We start from the raw sequence: 20,510 nt of genomic DNA, 5'->3' as shown, positions 1-20,510 counted from the left end.
GGGCTCTCAACCACAAGGTTGCTGGTTCGACTTCCGCAGGGGATGGTTTGTGTGCCGTGCCCCCTGCGAATAAGGTTGAACTCAGCACCTTGAGCTGAGCTCCCGGATGGCTCAAGTGGTTAGAGAGAGAGCTCTAACCACAGGGATGCCGGGTTCAATCCAGTAGGGGGCGTATTGTGTGTGCCCCCTGCGACTAAAATTGAACACGGCACCTTCCCTTGCTGAGCTGCCCGGAGCTCCCAGGTGGCCCAGTTCCTGGGCTCCCGGGTGGCTCCGGCTCCCCAGCTCCCTCCCGTCCTCCCAGTGGCTCAGTTTGTTGGAGCGAAGCCAGGTTCGACTCTGGGCCCTTCTGAAACTGACAAAAATAACCTATTGACAACATTGGAACTGTGCCCCCACAACTAAGATCGAAAAAGATGAAGCTAGAGAAACTTGAAATGAAAGCTGGAGATGAAACTGGAAATGAAAGCTAGAGATGAAACTGGAGATGAGATGAAACTCAAAATGAAAGCTAGAGATGAAACTCGAGATGAGATGAAACTAGAAATGAAAGCTAGAGATGAAACTCGAAATGAAAGCTAGAGATGAAACTCGAAATGAAAGCTAGAGATGAAACTAGAAATGAGATGAAACTCAAAATGAAAGCTAGAGATGACACTCGAGATGAAACTCGAGATGAAAGCTAGAGATGAAACTCAGATGAAACTGGAGATGAGATGAAACTCGAAATGAAAGCTAGAGATGAAACTCGAGATGAGAAACTGGAGATGAAACTAGAGATGAAACTCGAAATGAAAGCTAGAGATGACTAGAAATGAGATGAAAGCTGGAGATGACACTGGAAATGAAAGCTAGAGATGAAACTCGAGATGAAAGCTAGAGATGAAACTCGAAATGAAAGCTAGAGATGAAACTGGAGATGAAACTAGAGATGAAACTCGAGATGAAACTGGAAATGAAAGCTAGAGATGAAACTAGAAATGAGATGAAAGCTGGAGATGAAACTGGAAATGAAAGCTAGAGATGACACTCGAGATGAAACTCGAGATGAAACTCGAAATGAAAGCTAGAGATGAAACTAGAGATGAAACTGGAGATGAGATGAAACTGGAAATGAAAGCTAGAGATGAACCTGGAGATGAAACTGGAAATGAAAGCTAGAGATGAAACTCGAGATGAAACTGGAGATGAGATGAAACTCGAAATGAAAGCTAGATGAAACTGGAAATGAAAGCTAGAGATGAAACGAGGTGAAAGCTAGAGATGAAACTCGAAATGAAAGCTAGAGATGAAATGAGATGAAAGCTAGAGATGAAACTCGAAATGAAAGCTAGAGATGAAACTGGAGATGAAACTAGAGATGAAACTCGAGATGAAACTGGAAATGAAAGCTAGAGATGAAACTCGAAATGAAAGCTAGAGATGACTAGAAATGAGATGAAAGCTGGAGATGAAACTGGAAATGAAAGCTAGAGATGAAACTCGAGATGAAACTGGAGATGAGATGAAACTCGAAATGAAAGCTAGATGAAACTGGAAATGAAAGCTAGAGATGAAACGAGGTGAAAGCTAGAGATGAAACTCGAAATGAAAGCTAGAGATGACTAGAAATGAGATGAAAGCTGGAGATGAAACTGGAAATGAAAGCTAGAGATGAAACTCGAAATGAAAGCTAGAGATGAAATGAGATGAAAGCTAGAGATGAAACTCGAAATGAAAGCTAGAGATGAAACTGGAGATGAGAAACTGGAGATGAAACTAGAGATGAAACTCGAGATGAAACTGGAAATGAAAGCTAGAGATGAAACTCGAAATGAAAGCTAGAGATGACTAGAAATGAGATGAAAGCTGGAGATGAAACTGGAAATGAAAGCTAGAGATGAAACTCGAGATGAAACTGGAGATGAGATGAAACTCGAAATGAAAGCTAGATGAAACTGGAAATGAAAGCTAGAGATGAAACGAGGTGAAAGCTAGAGATGAAACTCGAAATGAAAGCTAGAGATGACTAGAAATGAGATGAAAGCTGGAGATGAAACTGGAAATGAAAGATAGAGATGAACCTGGAGATGAAACTGGAAATGAAAGCTAGAGATGAAACTCGAGATGAAACTGGAGATGAGATGAAACTCGAAATGAAAGCTAGATGAAACTGGAAATGAAAGCTAGAGATGAAACTCGAAATGAAAGCTAGAGATGAAACGAGATGAAACTGGAAATGAAAGCTAGAGATGAAACTAGAAATGAGATGAAAGCTAGAGATGAAACGAGATGAAACTGGAAATGAGATGAAACTCGAAATGAAAGCTAGAGATGAAACTCGAAATGAAACGAAACGAAACTCGAAATGGCATTTCGAGAAATGAAATGATGTGTTCTGGCTTTTATTTACAGGTACAGAAAATATTCATTATAAACAATTTAGGTTCAAATCCTCAAGCAACTGAAAACTTTTTTTTTTTAATTTATTGGGGTGACAATTGTTAATAAAATTACGTAGATTTCAGGGGTACAATTCTGTGTTACATCATCTATAAATCCCATTGTGTGTTCACCACCCAGAGTCATTTCTCCTTCCATCACCATATATTTGATCCCCTTTACTCTCATCTCCCATCCCCCACCCCTTAAACTTATGTTTTTAATTCAACATTTTTCTTCTAAAAATTACGTTCATAAAGGATTCTATAATGTGTTGAAATATGAGTCTTCTTTCTGCAATTCATTTTATGTCCTCAACGCGTTCTTGATAAGACAGCATCCTTGGTAAGAAAGTCCGAGAGAGGGAAAAAAAGAGAGAGATTTTTAAAATAAGCATCACTTCTGGTCAAGTATTTATTAGCCTCAGTCCTTTGATATTTCATGTAAGTAGTCATTGGTTTCACTAGGAACTTCTGAGAGCATGAAAACACCCTTGTAAAATTATACCACAAGTCCCTTTTATGAATGCAATGTCCTTTACTACATAAACTTTTTTTTACAATTTTTCTAAGTTATTTATTTCTTTTTGTCTTAGGAACTACAAATCAAAGACACACTAAAACATTTAAATGGCATATGAAAGTTTTCTGATTTTTACCAGTTAAAAATCAAATATAAGTTTTACACCCATCATTTTGTTGTATTATTTTCATAATTTTAATGTTATTAGCATGTTCTCCTATCCGTTGAAAGATTTCTACAACTGTGTTTCCACCTTTTAGTATCTATACATGAACCTATACTGGGAAATGGAAGAAAATATGACTTTTTCTACCTCTGAAAACATATTTAATTTTTTCACATTTAAATATTGCACATATAAACTGATTTATTTATCTAATTGCCAAAGTGTTGCAAATATCAAATAACACACGATGCTTTCAGTTTGGATAACTGAGAAACTTTTCTCAGTTAATACTTCTAGGAGCTTTGTTAGTTAAAAAAAGAAAAAGTTATTATTTTTTCCTTTTTCTCTGGAGCTGCCCTCCGACCCCTCCCCCCGACATACTGCAAGAGGAAGACGCAAAGGCTTGTGGGCCCGTGACCCACCTTGTCGAAATACTTGCAGAGAAGGGCTCTGGTCTCCGAGGACGAGAGGTAGCTGAGAGGTAGCTGAGCTTGGCCATGAGGTTCATCTCGCACTGGGACAGCAAGGAGGCCGAGGCCTGCAGCACCCGCTGGCGGCACGTGATGGCCTTGTTCTTGTAGTCGATGGCCGCGTCCAGGGCCTCGATGGCCTCGTCCAGCTGGAACAGCGTCCGCTCCTCCTGTGTGGACATGGGCATGCGTGGAGGAGGGCCCCGGCTCCTTGCACCACCAGGCACCCCTTCCCTCATCGACTAGGACCTCGGCGCACACACAGCCACAACTGAGCACTAAGTATCCCCTCATCCTGAGCACACAGCAGCACGTCCAGACAGGTGCCCCTGCCCACTATGGCAGGGACAGGGACGCTTCCATCACAGGTGGGGCAGCTGGGGCTCTGCTCAGAGGCTGCTTTCTGAAGCTCAGGGCATCCGAGTGACCTGCACCGAAGGCAAGTCCTGGCGACGTGGCCCCTGAGCCACCAGAGGCTCTGCTGGGTGAGGCACGTAACAGGCTTCCTGCGCTGCTCACGGGAGGCACACTGGTGTGGCCCCGACACTCGTTCCCACGTGGGGAGCCGACTCATGTGGGCCAGCGGGCAATGCAGCGCAGGACGCACAGCGAGTCCAGGTTCCAGCTGGAAGGGCACTGAGAGGCCCAGACAAGGGAGCTAGAGGGGGGGGCCAGTCCAGTCCTCTCTGGGCTGACAGGAGGGACTCGTGTCCCAAAGCAGCAAGACCAGAGCAAGAGGATGCCAGCAGACGGACAGCGGGCGTACCTCGGGGGACAGGAGGCCGCCCTGCCGCAGCTTGCCGTCCATGTCCAGGCGCTGCTTCAGCAGCGAGTCCTCCCGGCGCAGGGTGTCGATCTCCCCACGGAGCTGGCGCTGGCTCTGAGCACTGCCCGGCCGCAGCTGCCCGCTCTTCTCGGACAGCTCCTGCTCCAGCTGCTCCAGCCGGCTGGACACTCGCACGATGTCCTCGTTGAGGGCCTGGGGGTGGGAGGGCACCATCACAGGGCAACAGCCCACCCGTGGGTGCTAAGGAGACCAGAGGCCCTTCCCACGAGAATCCTATAATCCGGGAGCCCGCTCGATAGGGAGGCCTGGCTCAGGAGTGGAAGCCCCAACAGACGGCCGGGAAGCATGGTCCAGACAGACGGACAAAGCACTCCTGACAAGGGCCAGAGTAGAGCGGGGCGGTGGTAGCCTGTCACTGAGACGACGGCTGGGATTTGTGATGGGAATGACAGGAAATTAGTGGCCAAACCCAAAAGGGCCCTTCCTGGAGCATAAGATGGGGAAGTGAGGGCGCTAATGGCCAGGGGACATTTGGCGAATGCAGCAGCACCCTGAACGCTCCTGCACGTCGGCGTGCTCCACGACAGCAGAGGTGGGTCTGGAACCCCGTGGGGATCCGGCCCAAGCACCCGAGTTTCACAGGCGCCCCCCACCCCTCGAATCCTCAGAGCAACGTTATGACTCCATTTGACAGCAGGAAACTGGCTCAGTAGGGTCCTACTCGCGAGGGAGTGGTGAAGCCCGGAAGACCTGGGGGGTTCTGGGGGTGGGGGGGCAGCTCTGCCCGCCTCCAGTGCCGGGAAGGCTGTCTCCGCCCATCGCACCTGCCAGTCCTCGTCCCGCCTGCACAGGCTCAGAGCAGAAGCTCCTGAGGTGAACAGCACTGAGGGATGGATACCTGGAGTTTCTACCCAGACCTCAGCACCTGCGTCACACACATCCTACAGCCCCGAGTTCTTGTAGCCCAGCAGGAGCGCTTTACCAGGCAGGGACGTCACCCCGCAGACGCTCACCTGGCAGGACCTCACCTGGCTGGACTGCAGGCGCTTGCTCTCCAGCCCGGTCTTCTCCTGCATCAGGGCCTCCTTCTTGGCCAGGATGGCCTCGCGCTTGCGGAGCTCCTCCCCCAGCTCCTCCAGCGCCCGCCGCTGCCGCAGGACCTTCTCCATCTCCTGGTCCAGCCACTTCTTCTGCTCCTCGATCTTCTGAGGGAAAGAAGGAGAGGCAGGGAGGCGCCTCAGCCGCCAGCTGGGGAGAATGGTGAGCCCAGCAGCTGAGCCAGCCGACGGCCAGGGCTGCCCGGCCAGGCTGTGGGCGCAGCTGGCAGTGCGGCGGCCCAGGCCCACCTGCTGCTGCTCCAGGCTGACCACAGAGCCGCTGCTGCCGCTGCGCCGCTTCCTCTGGAACGCTGCGATCTCTGCGGTCTTAATCTTTAGGATCTTCTGCTGCTGTTCATGCTTCAGCTCCAGCTCCTGAGGGTGAAGGGGGAGGGGTCAGGGCGAGGGGGCGGGGCCAGAGGCTGGGGGCGGGGCCAGAGGCTGGGGGCGGGGCCAGAGGCTGGGGGCGGGCTGGGCGTGCCGGCGACCCACCGGAGCCCGCCAGTAATCCCCAGGGCCAGCGGAGTGCCTGCCTGCCCGCTCCCAAGACGCTCTGCACGGTGTTCCCAGCCCTGCCGCCCGCCCGAGTCTGCCAGCAAATGGAAGCAAACGTTGATCCAGCTCCTACGAGGTGACATGCTTGGCCCTGAACTCTCACCCTGCCTGGCCCTGACTTTCCTATAACTCTCCTCATTTGCAAGTAAGAAAAACTCAGGGAGGCCAAGTGACAGTGGCTGTGAGTGGTAGGCCCAGGATAGGACACAGACCTTGACGCGGTGCTGTCGCTTGTTCACTTCCGTCTCCAGGCGCCGCTTCTGCTCTGTCTCTTCGCGAAGCCGCCTCTGCAGCTGCCCTTGCTGCTGTCGCATGAGCTGCACGCTCCTCTCGAGCTCCTGCAGCCGCTTCTCACTCTGGGCCGACAGCGACACCAGCCGCTCCGTCGCCTGTTTCTTCTCCTTCAGCACCTGGGGCGAACACAGCCTCAGCTGGGCGGGCGCAGGGCGCTGCCAGTCGGGCCCAGTGTTGGGCACGCAAGGGCAGGCGGGCCGAGGAACGATGAATGGATAGAGAGACGGGGCGACAGACGGGAAAGCAGGAGGGTAGATGACGGACGGATAAAAATGTCAACACTGGGGCGGCCGGATGGCTCAGTTGGTTAGAGAGGGATCTCTTAACAACAAGGTCGTCAGTTCAATTCCTATATAGGATGGTGGGCTGTGCCCCCTGCAACTAAACATTGAAAACGGCGACTGGACATAGAGCTTAGCTGCGCCCTCCCAACTAGATTGAAGGACAACCACTTGGAGCTGATGGGCCCTGGAGAAACACAGTTTGGTCCCCAATATCCCCCAATAAAAAAAAAAAAGTTCATTAAAAAAAAAAAAATATATATATATATATATATATCAAGACTACTTATGGGAGGTAAGCTGACACTACATACTAGGCACACACCAAGTGCTCTGGGTATGTTAAATGATCCTAACAAGCCTATCAAAAAGTAGGATTGAAACCCAGGCAGTCAGGCCCCAGAGCCCATGTTCCTGACCATGCTAATATATTCTCTCCTGGACACCTGAACTGAGAAAAGGAATGAGAAAGATGGACGGACAGATGGAAGGATGGGTAGACAGAAAGATGGATGGGATCATGTAAAGGTAAAAACCAGGATGGACCGACAATTCATGGATCGATAAAAAGGAATAGAAAGATGAAAGGAGAGATGGATAAATGGACACTTGGTCACATCAACTGCTAAAGGGATAAACAGGTAGATTACATGGACTGATGGGGAGACAGACAGAGGGAAGATGGATGGACAGGTAAGTGCCTGGGGAGCTGAACGGAGGGAGGGCTGCACGAGGAAGGGCTGACTGTCCTCCTTGCTCTCCCAGATGGTTGTCAGGCAGGACCCACGTCCCTGCCAATGCTGTGTTTAACCCCTGGTACTGCCAGCTTTGATAAAACTCCAGCCTCACCCTGGAAGGTCAGGAGGGCATCAGCACCACCAGCCATCTGGGCACGAGGGCCTTGGCACTCACAGGTTCCATTGTGAGCTTGGGCCCCAGAGCCCACCTGTCTTGCTCCCGGGACCCCAGCCTCGGCGGCCGCAGCTACCACCCCCGGGTCCTGACTCTGCACCTGGCTCTGGGCGGCAGCAACCCTCCTGCGGAACTCCTGGAGCTGGGACCGCTCGCCAGCATCCTGGGGCTCCTTGCCCTCCAGCTCCCGCAGTTGTTGCTGGCCTTCACTCAGCTTGGCCCGCACACGCTCGGCCTCTTGCTCCAGCTCCTGGATGCGCTGGCTGTGCTGACGGTTCAGGGCCTGGGCCGCCTTCCCTGCAAGAATGGGGGCCGCGTCAGCACAGGCAGCCCCTCTCCTCCATGAGGACCACCTGTTCAATCCCCTGGGAGGTTTTCCAAACCTCTGTCAGCCAGAGACACCTACAGGGGTTGTGCCAAGACTTGTACCACCAACACCAAGACTGACTTCTATTTTTCTTGAAAGAGACTCACTTTTGAAATTAGCCTCATCCATAGCAGTGACCCAGGGAAATCACAGGTGAACTAGTTTTATTTTTACCTAATACATATACAATGAGCCTGCATATAAATAAGCCTCTAGAACTAACTTCCATTTGCAGGAAGTATGGAGGGCAGACCCAACAAGCAAACACTGTAGGGAACCATTTTGGAGTCTGAATCAAGCAACCCAACTGTACACAGACACTGCTGAGTGAGGAAGAGTGTTTATGCTCTCAGTTACATGTGCTAATGGCATTTTTATTTACGTTTTTAAAAAGTCCAAAAAGATGAAAGGCGTCGGGATGAAATGACATGATGTTTGGGACTTGCGTCAAAATATTTTGGGGGATGACGTCAGCATCATGGCTGAGTGATAAGACTCCACTGTTTCTCCCTCCCTTAAATTTACAAGTGGGACAATTCTGATTCAACAAAGGACCCCCTGCCCAGCACACGAACACCCCTGCAACATTCAGGTACTAGCACATCAGAAAGTGGGGTAATGGAATGAGTAGTAGGGGCCAGAACGGTGGCCGCAGCGCAGTCTGGCGCCCGCTGCAGCTCTGGTCAGTGCGAGAAGTCAGGCTGCAGCCCTCACACTACAGCCTGGGGTGTAAAAGGGGCAGGAGCAGTGCCCCACTTCCCCCTCGCAGCAGAAAGGAACAAAGTCCATACCGCCCAAAGCAATCTAGATTCAATGCAATCCCTACCAAAACACCAATGGCATTTTTCACAGAAATAGAACAAAAAAATCCTCCAATTCTTTTGGACCAAGAGACCCTGAGGCCAAACGAATCTTGAGAAAAAAGAACCAAGCCGGAGGTATCACACTCCCTCATTTCAAATTACAATACAAAGCTACAGTTATCAAAACAATATCATACTGGCAGAAACAGAGACCAACAGAACAGCATTGAGAAGCCAGAAATAAACCCACATGTATGTGGGCAATTGATTACCGCCAGAGTCAACGGGGAAAAGGAAAACCTCTTCTATAAACGGTATTGGGAGCACTGGAAAACCAACTGCAAAAGCATGAAACTAGACTGCCATCTGACATCACATACAAAAATTAACTCAAAATGGATTAGTCACTTGAATATACGACATGAAACAATAAAACACATAAAACACAAGTACTAAACTTAGGGACCTGCGTGGGTCTGAGAGGTTTTTGGGAACTTACCCCCAAAGGTAAGGAAAAGCAAAAATAAATGAATTACACTACAAACTCAAAAGCTTCAGCACAATAAACAATCAACAAAACAAACAATAACCAACTGAATGGGAAAGATATTTGCAAATCATCCTTCCAAGGGGCTAATAAGCAAAAAATATAAAAAAAATTCAACAACAACACAACAAAACAACCAATCCAATTAAAACATGGGCAGATGGATTTTCCAGTCAATATGGTGGAGTAAACGCTGTGCTCACCTCCTCTCAGGACCATGTCGATTACAACTAAACCACAGAACCATGATTATTGAGAATCGTCTGAAGTATAACTGAACCGAAGTCCTACAACTACGAACGACAGACATACAGGAGAAGCCACCTTGACACTGGTAGGAGGGACAGAGACACAGAACAGGCTGGCCCCACACCCACGTGTGACCATTAAAAATCGCGAGGGACATCTCAGCTGTGGAGGGCCCTCGCCCCCGAGGAGGGAGGGGTCCCAGCCCCTCCGCAGCCCAGGGTTCCAGTGCCGGGAGAGAAATCCCTGTAACTTCCGGCTGTGACAACCAGCAGAGATTGTGGCTGAGTGGGACGAGGGCCACTACTAGGTGCTCCCCTTAAAGGGCCCACACACGGACTTACTCACTGATGGACTCACCTGCTCTGAGCTCCAGCACTGGACCAGCAGCTCGAAAAGCACAAGGGACCGAATGGGGAGAAACCGAATTGTTTACCTTCAGGGTGTAGGCTGGAGGGGCAGCTTTCTCACAGATGGAGAACCCGGCAGGAGCCACTGTTTCTTTGTTGAGCCCTCCTGCTCCCTGCGTGGAGGCACAGCCGTATGTGAGTGTCCATCCAACTGGCTCTCACCTTTAGTCTGCCCAGCGCTTCCAGTGACTTTTCCTTATAAACGGCTTACCCTGGCTCATGCAGCAGACGTTCCTAAAATCTCTCAAAGGTTCACAAAACCCAAACGAGCAGAATTTGGCTTTAGTGTGTCCCCAATTCTCTCCCTCGAGAGCCTCACCCCTGAGTATACCGGAGTCTCTCCTGTCTGAGTCCACCCCACCCCACCCCCGTCTCTATCGCTGAGCCTATATCCCCACCCAGGTCTCTCTCCCTTTGTCATGCAGGGTGTCATGCGGGGTCTCAGCTCCCTCTCCCCACATAAGAACGCAGGACATGGTGACGCCAAAAAGGAACACCCACGGAGCCATAGATGGGGGAGTCACCACTATGGTCTCGCTGGCGGCTGGGTTGGAGACACAGGAAGCAGGAGCCACACAATCTGTAACCTGCCGTCCGCTTCTCTGCCAACCAACCAACCCCACTTGCTAACTGCAATCCGCGCTTGCAGGCTCAGCCACCATCTCCTTGCTGGCCCCCATCTGCTGCTGGCGTAGCCACGGCGGTTATATTAGCAGCCAATGGCTCACTGGTTACAGCTGACGGCCAACTAGCCACAGCTGATGGCCACTTACTACCCGAGTGAGCACCTTTCCACGTGAGGCCGAGAGCCCGGAAACTGCACTCCTGGCTCTGTCCCCACAGCCTCTGACTCTCTCTCCCGAGACTCGCCTTTGTCTCCCCCACCCTGAGTCTCTCTCTGAGGGTCGCCCCCCTCAGTAAACTCCCAGGTTCCCCCTCAAGCGTGTCACCTGAGGACGTGGGCATCTCTCCCCTCTGACTCTCTCCCCACTCTGCATCTCTCCTGTTTCCCTCTCCCCCAGTCTCTGTAGCTGAGTCTCTCCCCTCCATGTCTCCCTTGAGTGTCTCCCCTGGGTCTCTATGTGAATCTGCCCCCCGTGTCTCCCTCCCAGTATATCTGACCCCCCCCCCCCCAGTCTCTAACCCCAGTCTCTACACAGTGGTACCTCGGTTTGCGAACGTGATCCACGAGGTCTGAAACGTTGGGAAACAGCCCACAGTGAGGCCTCAGGATCCTGCCCTCAGCGGAAGCCGTGTGACATGTTCAACTTCTGAGTCGTGACTGAAAACCGAAGCATTTACTTCCGGGTTTACGGCGTCGTAAACCAAAATGTGCGTCAATGGAGACGTGGAAAACCGAGGTACTACGTCTCTACCACCCTCCTGAGTCCTCACGCTCTCTCCACTCAGGCTCCTCCCACTCGTCTCCCCCCGAAATCTCCAGGCTCTCCCTCAAGTGTCTTCCCCACATCTCTCCTAGTTGCTACGTCGAGTGTGTCACCCCCAAACATATCTGAGACTCGCCCCTGAGTTTCTCTGCCCTCAGTCTCTCCCTTGTCTCCCCCACACGAGTCTCTACATGAGTTATTCCCCCTCAGTTTCCTCCCTGTCTCTCCGAGTATTTCACCCCAACTCCCCACCCATCACCTCCCCACTCGCTCCCCGTTCTCTGAGTCTCCACCGCGGGTCTGCGCCCTCCGTTCCCTCCGTCTGTCCTGCACTGACTCTCCCTCTATAAGCCGCCCAGTCTCTCCACTGTGAGTCTGTCTCTACTCCCCAGTCTCTCTCCCGAGTCTTTCCTTGAGTCTCTACTACTGAGTCTCTCGGCCCCCGTCCGAGTCTCGCTCCCCATTACACCCCATCTCCCCTGCCTGAGTCTCTCCTCCCCTGAAACCAAAGTCCCAGTAAAAGTGTTGGCATTTCTTCTCATCTTGGTCGTGCAAGGACTGTAAGAACAGGCAAGTTGAGGGGGGCCCAAGAACCAGAATGGGGTGGCAGACGATGGGACACCCGATGACAGGACGACAGGGGCCACAAAAGATGGGAGTCACACGACTGGAGGGACAGAAAGAAGGGGCGGAAGCCTCCATTCTGACGCTCTCCTCATGAGGAACCTCTGCACCTGACGCACCTGTCACTGGGCGTGCCGGCCCGACTGCACACACCTGCGTGAACCTGTGTCCGTTTAATGTTGGACCACCAGGGATTAGGATGTAAAGGAAATATATAAGAAATGTAATATGTGATATATGTGTGAGTATATGTGATAAGTGAAACATTAAGTGGTAAGTGCACTATCTCACGGGTGGGATGCATCCTGCCTGCCAGAGCTGAGGGGGTTCTTCACCAGGGCCACAGACAGGAGCCAGCAGCACCTGGGCACGTGGAGCACGGGGTTCTGACCAGGACTCACACGGTCTGACAACAGTTCCCCAGAGCCCACAGGGGCTACCTGGACGTGGCACTCGGCACTTCCAGCCACCACGGCCGGCCGAAGCTTCCCATGTCCTGCTCTCAGTCCCCACATACGGAAGAAATGACTCCGCTGCTGACAGTGACCTCTGCACACAGACCACAAAACACCAGCTCCCCATTTCACTGCTGTCCGTCAACCAGGAGGGCACTACACCCCCACCCCTGTGCAGACCCAGCACCCACATCTGTACGGCGTCACAGCTGTGTTACCGTCTGGTCATTCGCACACACAGCCATGCTCCCGACTAGGCCATGAGCCCCTCTCACAAACAAGAAAGGCACACGTCCCCACAGCACTCAGGTTCAGTCTTTATTAGCCACAGTTTGCATCCGAGGAAACACACAGTTGCCCACGGGCACCCGTCACCACTTTGTTCGCATGTGCAGGCCGACAGCTCTGTCACTGGGCGGGGGGAACTTCTGCAAAGCCATCTCAGTACAGAGCTCCGTGGGAGGCGAGGCCACCGTGCACACGGGACCAGACACACACAGGCTGGGGGAGCCAGGCGCGGCCCTCGGCCCCCCAAGGACTCGTCCCCACCCTCCTCCTGTAAACATTAAGCAGCGTTGAGCAGCGATGGCAGGGTTGCAGGAATCGAAGCTGGGGAACAAGGCTGAAGCGTGCGAGTGGAAGCAGAGGTGAGCGCACAGTCTGCCCCGTCTGCCTCCCCGGGGTGGCACCCACAGCCCCACAGGGGCCGGTGACCTCGAGAGCTGCTCCGTCCCATCCCAGGGTGCGAGGGACCCCGACACGGGACACCGCCCACTAGGAGGGGGCCGCCCGGTTGACGGGCCGCTTTTCCGTGAAGAAGCTTTTGAGCAGCAGCACCTGGCTGACACTGACCACAAACAGGGCGATGGTCTCGCCAAGAGACCAGTAAGAGACCCGGCTGTGCAGGTCCTCGGCCCGGGTCCGGTCCTGGGCCTCGTGGAGGCGGTAATGCGTCTGCGAATCCACCACCGTCCGCAGAGCCTCGTGAATGGTCACGCAGGCAGACTCCATCTGGGTGGGAAGAGAAGACTGGTCACACTGCTGCCCCCGCGCAAGGACCACGGCCAGAGCCGCGCAGGCACACGGGGACAGGCGTCTGTGCTACAGGAGTGGCCCAACCGCACAAGCACGTACCACGGCGCAAAGCGGTGGAGAGCCTGGCCCAGAGCCACAGCGAGTAGGTGGCAGAACCAGGATCGGAGTTCAGGCCCTGTGCGTCCATTGTCACTAGAAAGGCGCCTGTGACACCTGTGTGAACCTGACCTCAGGACATGGCATTTCTAGAACACTCCCTGATGTTCCTACAACCACAACACAGGGCGATTCGGCAGGTAGTTCCATACCCCTGTCAATCAGCCCTGGGAACCCCGATCACGGTTACTGAGGTGCGGCTGGGGACTCCGGAGAGAGACCTGGAAAAACAAGACTGCAAGAATTTCAAATCATGCTGGGTCTCTGAAGCCCAAACTTCCACTAATGTGTTCACTGTAATGTACCCTTGCTAAATGTCTCCTTGTGGACCAGGATTGTGCCAGGCCCAGGAAACTGACAGATGAATCAGTCAGACACAGGCCTGGGTCCAAAACACTCAAGAAGGTGAACGTAATCAGTGTGATGTGAAAAAGATGTGAAAGGGGGGAGTACCGAGTGGGGGACACCCAGGGGAGCTTCAAATCCTGCTGTGGGGCTGCAAGAGCCCTGATTGGGGGGCAGGCACGAGGGAGGGATTCCTTGCAGCAGGGGGAACGGGGGGAGCAGGGCAGCTTGGGAGCGGGGACGTGGGGAAGGAGACGCGGTCGGTGACAGCTCAGTATGACGGTCTCAAGGGTCCAGACTCCATCACGCAGCCCGTGTTACACAGTAATACACAAAACTTTCTTTTTAAACATCAGGGAAGGACTCATTTGGTTTTCCAGGCTGGAATTCCATTCTCTGAGCTTCCCTCTGTCCACCCACCCAGAAACTCAGTGGACTCTGCTCTCCGATCAGATCAGCGACAGGGAAAGAAGCCAGGTGTCCGAGGGTTGTGGGGTGACAGGTGGTACTGTACAGCTTCCCTGGCGTCTAAAACCTGCAGACACCTTCAGGATGAGGCACAGGCCCCATGGGAGACGGCAGAACAAAACGTCACCAAGATCCAGATGCCCGGAGGCATGCTGCCTCCGCAGCCACCAGGGCCTCCGTCGTGTCAGCTAAGACCCCTCCCTCTCCGGCCTGTTACCACACACCTTCCGTTAGGCAATCGCTCCCGCCCGCTTCCTGGCCCCCAGGAGGCCAGCAGAACCCAACTGCTCCAAAGATCCAGGGTCACAGGCCCCAGGTCACCTAGCGTGTGACCACCCCGCCTGGCAGGTTTCCGGCGTCCTGGAGCCTCAGGGGTTTCTGGTCACCATGACACTTGGTCTCTGCAGACACGTGACCTGTCTCCTTCCTTCCTCCGTTTCTACAACATCCCAATCCGTGCACCCGACGCGCAGGCCTTTGGTCCTCACCTCACAGGGCCTCGGGACAGGAGGACGGGCTTCTGGGAATTCTTCCAGAAAGCAAAGGCAGGGAAGCACGAGCTGGCCTCAAGGCAGAGTCTGGAAAACCTTCCATGTCCTGAGCCCCCCGAGGCAGCCCCGGGCCTGGCCTGCCAGGAGCCTGCCGCCTCCACGCAGGTCTGCCCAGACCCGAGCCTGGCCTTGCCCCACGTCCTCTGCTCATCCTGGAATGCAGGCTGACGCCAAGGCCCTCTGGCCGGAAGCGCCGGCCTGGGCCCGGGTCACTCTGGATCCTGTTCTCTCCCCAGTATTGCTTCTGGTGCCCGACAACGTGGCCTCTGGCCCAGCACTGTGCTGGGGGACATCTGGGGACAGAGTACCGTGCTGAGCAAAAGGAAGGGGTGCGAAGCAAGCCACAGTCTGCTGCACCTGCTATTCTCCCGCCTCACTGGGTGTTCTCAACTCCTCCTCCGGAGCCACAGTCCTCCGTCACTGCCCACATTTTCACTGTGAAGCACAAACTCTCCCTGAGAAGGCATCCCTTTCTCTCCAGGGAGAGTCAATGGGACCCTCCCCTGAGAGGCTCCCCCTGACCTCACGGCTCTGCTCCAGCGTCCTGTGGCTAAGTGGCTGCAGGTCGTATTCCACACGGTGCCCCTGCCTGACGGCAGGGCCAGTGCCGTCCGCGCTCGTCTCCTATCACCTGGCACCACCAGGTCTGGGAGTCAGAAACGGACGGATCCCCGGTCCAGGTAGCGGGCTCAGAGTGGAAGGAAATGCCTCTTTTGAGGCTGGACCGGAGACGGTACAAACCCCTTTCCTGCAACAAAATCCCACTCCACTCCTGAGCCACCATGGCAGCTCCTCTGTGAAGCCTTTTCCCCACGACGGGTGTTCCACTGGCTACAGCGGAAAGCGCTGCCGCTCCGCTTCTGGAGGCTCACAAAATCTTCAAATCAGATGCATTTCATGGCGACCAACACAACTCTCAAGAGTACAGGCTGCAAAAGACCTTACACACGAAATACACCCTGGCCAATCCGCGGTCGGAAGTCACGCCGCCAAGCTCGCTGCCAACGGAACTTTCTACACCTGCGTGAGTCACCTGTGACTATTAAGCACTACACATGTTGCCATACAGCAACTGAGGAAGCAAAGTTTTAATTTAAGTTGAATTAATAGCCAATGTAGGCAGTGGTTGCCACACTGGACCATGTATGCAAAGCACTAACCGCCAACTGCCAGGCAGGTGGGAAACGGAGCACATGAGCCCACGGTCAAAGCCGCAGGGAACGGGGCATGGGGCCACCTGGGGGGCAGACCAGGAGGTGACCTGGCCTCACTGGATACGCAGGTCTCTGGCTGTGGGTGGCCACTCCTGTCTTGCCGGAATCTCTGGGCCCTGCCACTCAGTCACCTGACAAATATGCAGTGAGCTCCTATTCTGAGCCGCGCCCCAGACACAGGGAAAGAGCAGCGCCCACGTGAGAGAGGAGGGCGGGGCTTCAGCAGCGCGAGGGAAGCCTGAGAAAGGAGGCTGAGGCCCATTACGATTTGCCTGGAGAGCCATGGGTCACAAAGATGACCATGGGTCCTCCAAAAACGTCCCCTTTTCTCTACGCAGTGCGAACTGGACTTGTTCCAGGAGATGCCTGCCCAGTGGAGACTGAGCCTGGCAGCCCTCCTTTCACGCAGGCTGGACACACGGCTCTCTCGCACCCAGGGGGTATGAGTGCAAGTGATGTGTGTCACTTCTGGGCCAGGGTTTTTAACAAGCAGGTGGCTCCTTCTCATACTCTCCTTCCTTTGGTGGCCGGAGGCAGAAGGCTCAGGAGCCCTAAGTGACAGCAGAAAGATGGCAAGAAAACAGAGCGCCTGGATTCCTGAGTGAGCCTACAGAGAAGAGCTGCCCCCTCTATCTCCACTCTCTAGACCATTAGTTGCGTGAGAAAAGTACTACATGTTAAGCCACTGATATTTGGGGTTTATGCATTCTAGCAGCTCGTGTCACCCTAATAAACCACACAACAGTGGGACTTAGTCTTTTGGATATCGCACAAGTAGGCGCAGGCTACAGGTTCTCTGACAGGGACACAATGAGAAGGACGGGGACGCAGGCATGATGCCAGCGGACAGCCCAGCAGGGCCCCAGTGCGAGAATGGCGGGGAGGTCCGGACACCGTGGAGGGGGCGAAGCCACACAGACTGCAGACGGGGAGCTGGGGGACGGGACTGCTCCCTAGGCGAGGCGGGGACAGGAGAGTCGAGGGAGAAGAGGCCGGGGGGGTCCCGCCAGGACTGTCACTGGTGACGCGCGCTCACCTGAGTGAGAGCCGTGACCCTGTTCTCCATGTCCGGGAGAAGAGGGGGCTCGTCGCCCACCTGCAAGTCGAAGTAGACGGTCTTGTGAGAGAAGGTGGAAAACTCATTACTGAAGCAAAACTGATAAACACCCTGGACGTCAGCCCGGTACGTGAAGCTGTCGTACTGCTTCCGGGTTTCCCGGTAGACGGTGTTGCCCAGAGGGTCCTCCACAGAGCAGTCCACGTCGTAGTGGCCTCCAGAGATGACCTGACAACCACAAAAGACACACGCCATCTATGTTACCAGACATGGATGGTAGCAGTGAGTGTCCTGCGACCGGACCTCCCAAACATTCCTTTGCATCTCACTAAACTTCACAACCTTCTAAGGCAAGTGCTACGACACTCGGATTTCACAGAGGATGACAGCGAGGCTGAGAGAGGGACGGTGAAGCGGCCGTGGTCAGACTACTTGAGGGGCACAGGGCTAAGATTCGAGTCCATGTCTTCCTGACTCCAAAGCTTTTGCTCTGCAAGTGTGTAATCAGCCGCATCCTTCCCATTTTACAGAACAGGAAACTGAGGTCACGCATTAAGTCAACTGGTGAGCGGGTCTAGTAGATGTTAACATTTAATGGAATGCAAGGAAAAGGCAAATACAGCCTAAGCATTCACAGAATCAGTGACTGTCGATGTGGGCGAGTCCTGGGGATCATTTCGTTCAAACTCGCTGTAAACTTACAAAACACCCACATGGGGCAAAATCACTCAGGTGCTTAAGGGTAGATCTAAGGTCCATGGAAGGACACAGTCAATGGCCTCCAGCTGTTTCCAAACTGTAGCCTTGCCTCTGCCCAGGTGGTCGGTTGCTATGGTAGCAGTGAGCTTCCCCATGCGGGAGGCATTTAAACCCACACCAAACACCCCAACAGTGGTTCCTGACCGAGCAGTGGCCAGAACCTCTCAGGCCCCTCCAGCCTCACAATCATCTTTGGTTTGTTTGGGGTTTTGTTGGTTGGTTGGTTGGGGTTCTTTTGGGTAATTGTACCGAGGTTGCCCCACTAACCAAGCCACAATGTCTATTAATACGTTATCCACAGACACGTGAAAGAGGCCATATCAGGGACTCAGAGACCATCATACATGCGTAAGCATCTTTCAATGGCTCTGGCCAGAGAGGGCCCGTCAACTGGCCAGCCCCCACTCCCGCTGCTGGTGCCACCTCACGTCTGGAATACCAGCCGGAACCTGTCCACACGCAGCCGGCTCTCCGGGTGTGATTCCCACTCAGCCCCGCCCCAACCCTAGATGTAACCGCTTAACCCTTAGGGGCAGATCCCTCACCCAGGACCCATTCCTGAAGCTGTGCACCCCGAGGTCTCCCAAAGGAGCCAGGGGTACAGGCGCAGGGAGCTTTTCTGCGCCCCGTGGCAACAGCCACATCTTGTGGCCACAACACCACTCCCTGCCAGGACACTGCCAGGCTCCCAGGCGGTGCTCTCCAAAGTCCCCTTCCAATCCCTTCTGCAGTCACCCCAACAATGACTTTAAACGCGGGAGGGAGGGGGGAAATCAAACCAAGAACCCACTTCCTCTGGCTGCCCCTTTTGAGGACACGCGCGGATAAAGTGCGCGTGTCCAGCTAACCTGAGGCGGCACTCCCTGGAGTTCGGGGGCCTGCAGGGGTCATTCTGGCCAGCTCGCGGGGATGCAGGACCGGCCCTGGGCATCCCCATCCCCGGCACCCAGCCGGTGGCTGCCAGGCGACACCTGGAGGGGGGGCGAGACCCCACCTGGTAGTCCAGGGAGAACCTGACGCCCCGCTCCACGTCCTCGTGGAAGCACTGCTTGGCGCTGTCCGGCAGCTCGAAGGTGAGCTCGGTGCCCTCCGGCCGCTCGGCCCGAAGCAGCAGCAGCAGCAGCAGCGGCAGCAGCAGCGACGGTACGGACGCAAAGCGCGGGGCCGCGTCGCCCATGGCGGTCCCTCCGGCAGCGGCGGCTCCGGTACGCGCCTCCCCAGCTGGGCAGCCACACCTGGGGGCTGCGCCGGGGCTCACGTGGCGGGAGCTGATTGGGCGCTTCCAGGGGGCGGGGCCCAGGGCGCGGGAGGCCGGGGAGCGGGGCCGCCTCTCGCGCCCTCTGCGCGTGCGTGCACGGCCCCGCTGGCTGGGGAGGGCCCCTCCGTCCCGCTCCGCTCAGAGGGGCCCCGACACCCTAGGGCGTCCACCACACCTCCTTTGCATGTAAAAATATCCCATTTCTTTACTTTTCTAAATCAAATTAACGGATTCTAGTCCTCATTAAAAAAGACAAGAAAGCCCATCTCAGGCACGAGCTCCCCCAGCGCCGTTCCCTAAAGGTCTCAAACAGCGCACCGCGTTCGGGTTCAGGGCGCCCTTGGAGCCTCCCGCTCACCGGCCATCACGCTGCTGCGCCCCCGTCCGGCCAAGCCCCACGCACGCCCGGCTTCCCACCGCGCTCCACAGAGCCACGCCCACTAAGGTTTCCCTCCGGGAGGGAGCAAGTGCCAGTGTGGGAGCGCGGACTTGTAGGTCTTTTCTCTGCCAAGGAGAAGTGACCCACGCTGAGAGTCACGCTGGCCAGGCCCCTTGTCACTTCTCATCCACCACCATTCTCTCCTCCACCCTCACAGTCTCGCCTCAGGATCTGCAAACAGTATTGCCCTCCCTTCCCTGAAGACACAAGTGGGGAAAAAACATGCTCAAACGAGTCCCATTGTCTTTTTGTTAACAAAATTTGTCCCGAGGGTCTAGGGGAGAACCTAAGGGTAAGATTTGGAACCGTCCACAGAATCAGGGCGTCTGGATGAAATCTGAGTCACAGACCTCTTGAGTTTCAGAAACAAGCGGGAATCTTCCAGTTGGCTCATTTGATACTTACTGCTCTACCCTTGAGCTCGGAGACACCAGCGCGTACTAATACTCATCGAGGTGGTAACAGGACCCAGGAGGGACATCCAGCCACCCTTGCGTCCCAGTCAGCTGCAGATGGCAGAGCCCTGGGGGAACCCGAGCAGCAGGGGCAGAAGAAAGGAACTCACTCGCATAGCATCGATGCTCCTTTTCGTGCTCTGCCTTAAAAAAAAAAAAAAAAAAGGAGACAAACTATAATACTTGTGTAACTGAAAATTATTTTTTCGGGGCCCGGCCCGGTGGCTCAGGTGGTTGGAGCTCCATGCTCCTAACTCCAAAGGCTGCCGGTTCAATTCCCACATGGGCCAGTGGGCTCTCAACCACAAGGTTGCCAGTTCAACTCCTAGAGTCCCGCAAGGGATGGTGGGCTGCGCCCCCTGCAACTAGAAAAACGGCAACTGGACCTGGAGCTGAGCTGCGCCCTCCACAACTAAGACTGAAAGGAC

The 20,510-nt window shown here is 54.2% G+C and overlaps 2 protein-coding genes across 3 annotated transcripts in view; both read right to left on the bottom strand.

The window, feature by feature from the left end:
• Positions 1-2,612: 2,612 nt before the first annotated feature.
• LOC117018903 (kinesin-like protein KIF7) overlaps positions 2,613-20,510 on the bottom strand; it is a 42,256-nt gene continuing 24,358 nt past the window's right edge. Inside the window, exons 2-8 of one of the 2 annotated variants that reach the window (XM_033100215.1) lie at positions 7,606-7,802; positions 6,231-6,428; positions 5,713-5,838; positions 5,380-5,571; positions 4,346-4,558; positions 3,532-3,749; positions 2,613-2,762 (exon numbers count right to left, since the gene is read on the bottom strand). In XM_033100215.1, coding sequence (XP_032956106.1) covers positions 2,723-2,762; positions 3,532-3,749; positions 4,346-4,558; positions 5,380-5,571; positions 5,713-5,838; positions 6,231-6,428; positions 7,606-7,802 — 1,184 coding nt within the window. In that variant the 3' untranslated portion in view covers positions 2,613-2,722. The remainder of the gene's footprint in view (positions 2,763-3,531; positions 3,750-4,345; positions 4,559-5,379; positions 5,572-5,712; positions 5,839-6,230; positions 6,429-7,605; positions 7,803-20,510) is intronic. The other variant, XM_033100216.1, reaches the window with a different exon arrangement.
• On the bottom strand, positions 12,651-19,174 carry TMED3 (transmembrane p24 trafficking protein 3). Its single transcript, XM_033100217.1, has 3 exons — positions 18,925-19,174; positions 17,151-17,399; positions 12,651-13,356 (listed from the first exon to the last, which is right to left on the bottom strand). Exons 1-3 carry the CDS (start codon positions 19,105-19,107, stop codon positions 13,120-13,122), a joined length of 669 nt encoding a protein of 222 aa, XP_032956108.1. The 5' UTR covers positions 19,108-19,174; the 3' UTR covers positions 12,651-13,119.

The sequence above is a fragment of the Rhinolophus ferrumequinum genome, chromosome 28, assembly GCF_004115265.2.
Source record: "Rhinolophus ferrumequinum isolate MPI-CBG mRhiFer1 chromosome 28, mRhiFer1_v1.p, whole genome shotgun sequence".
NCBI lineage: Eukaryota > Metazoa > Chordata > Mammalia > Chiroptera > Rhinolophidae > Rhinolophus > Rhinolophus ferrumequinum.
This window is presented reverse-complemented; position numbering and strand designations above follow the sequence as displayed.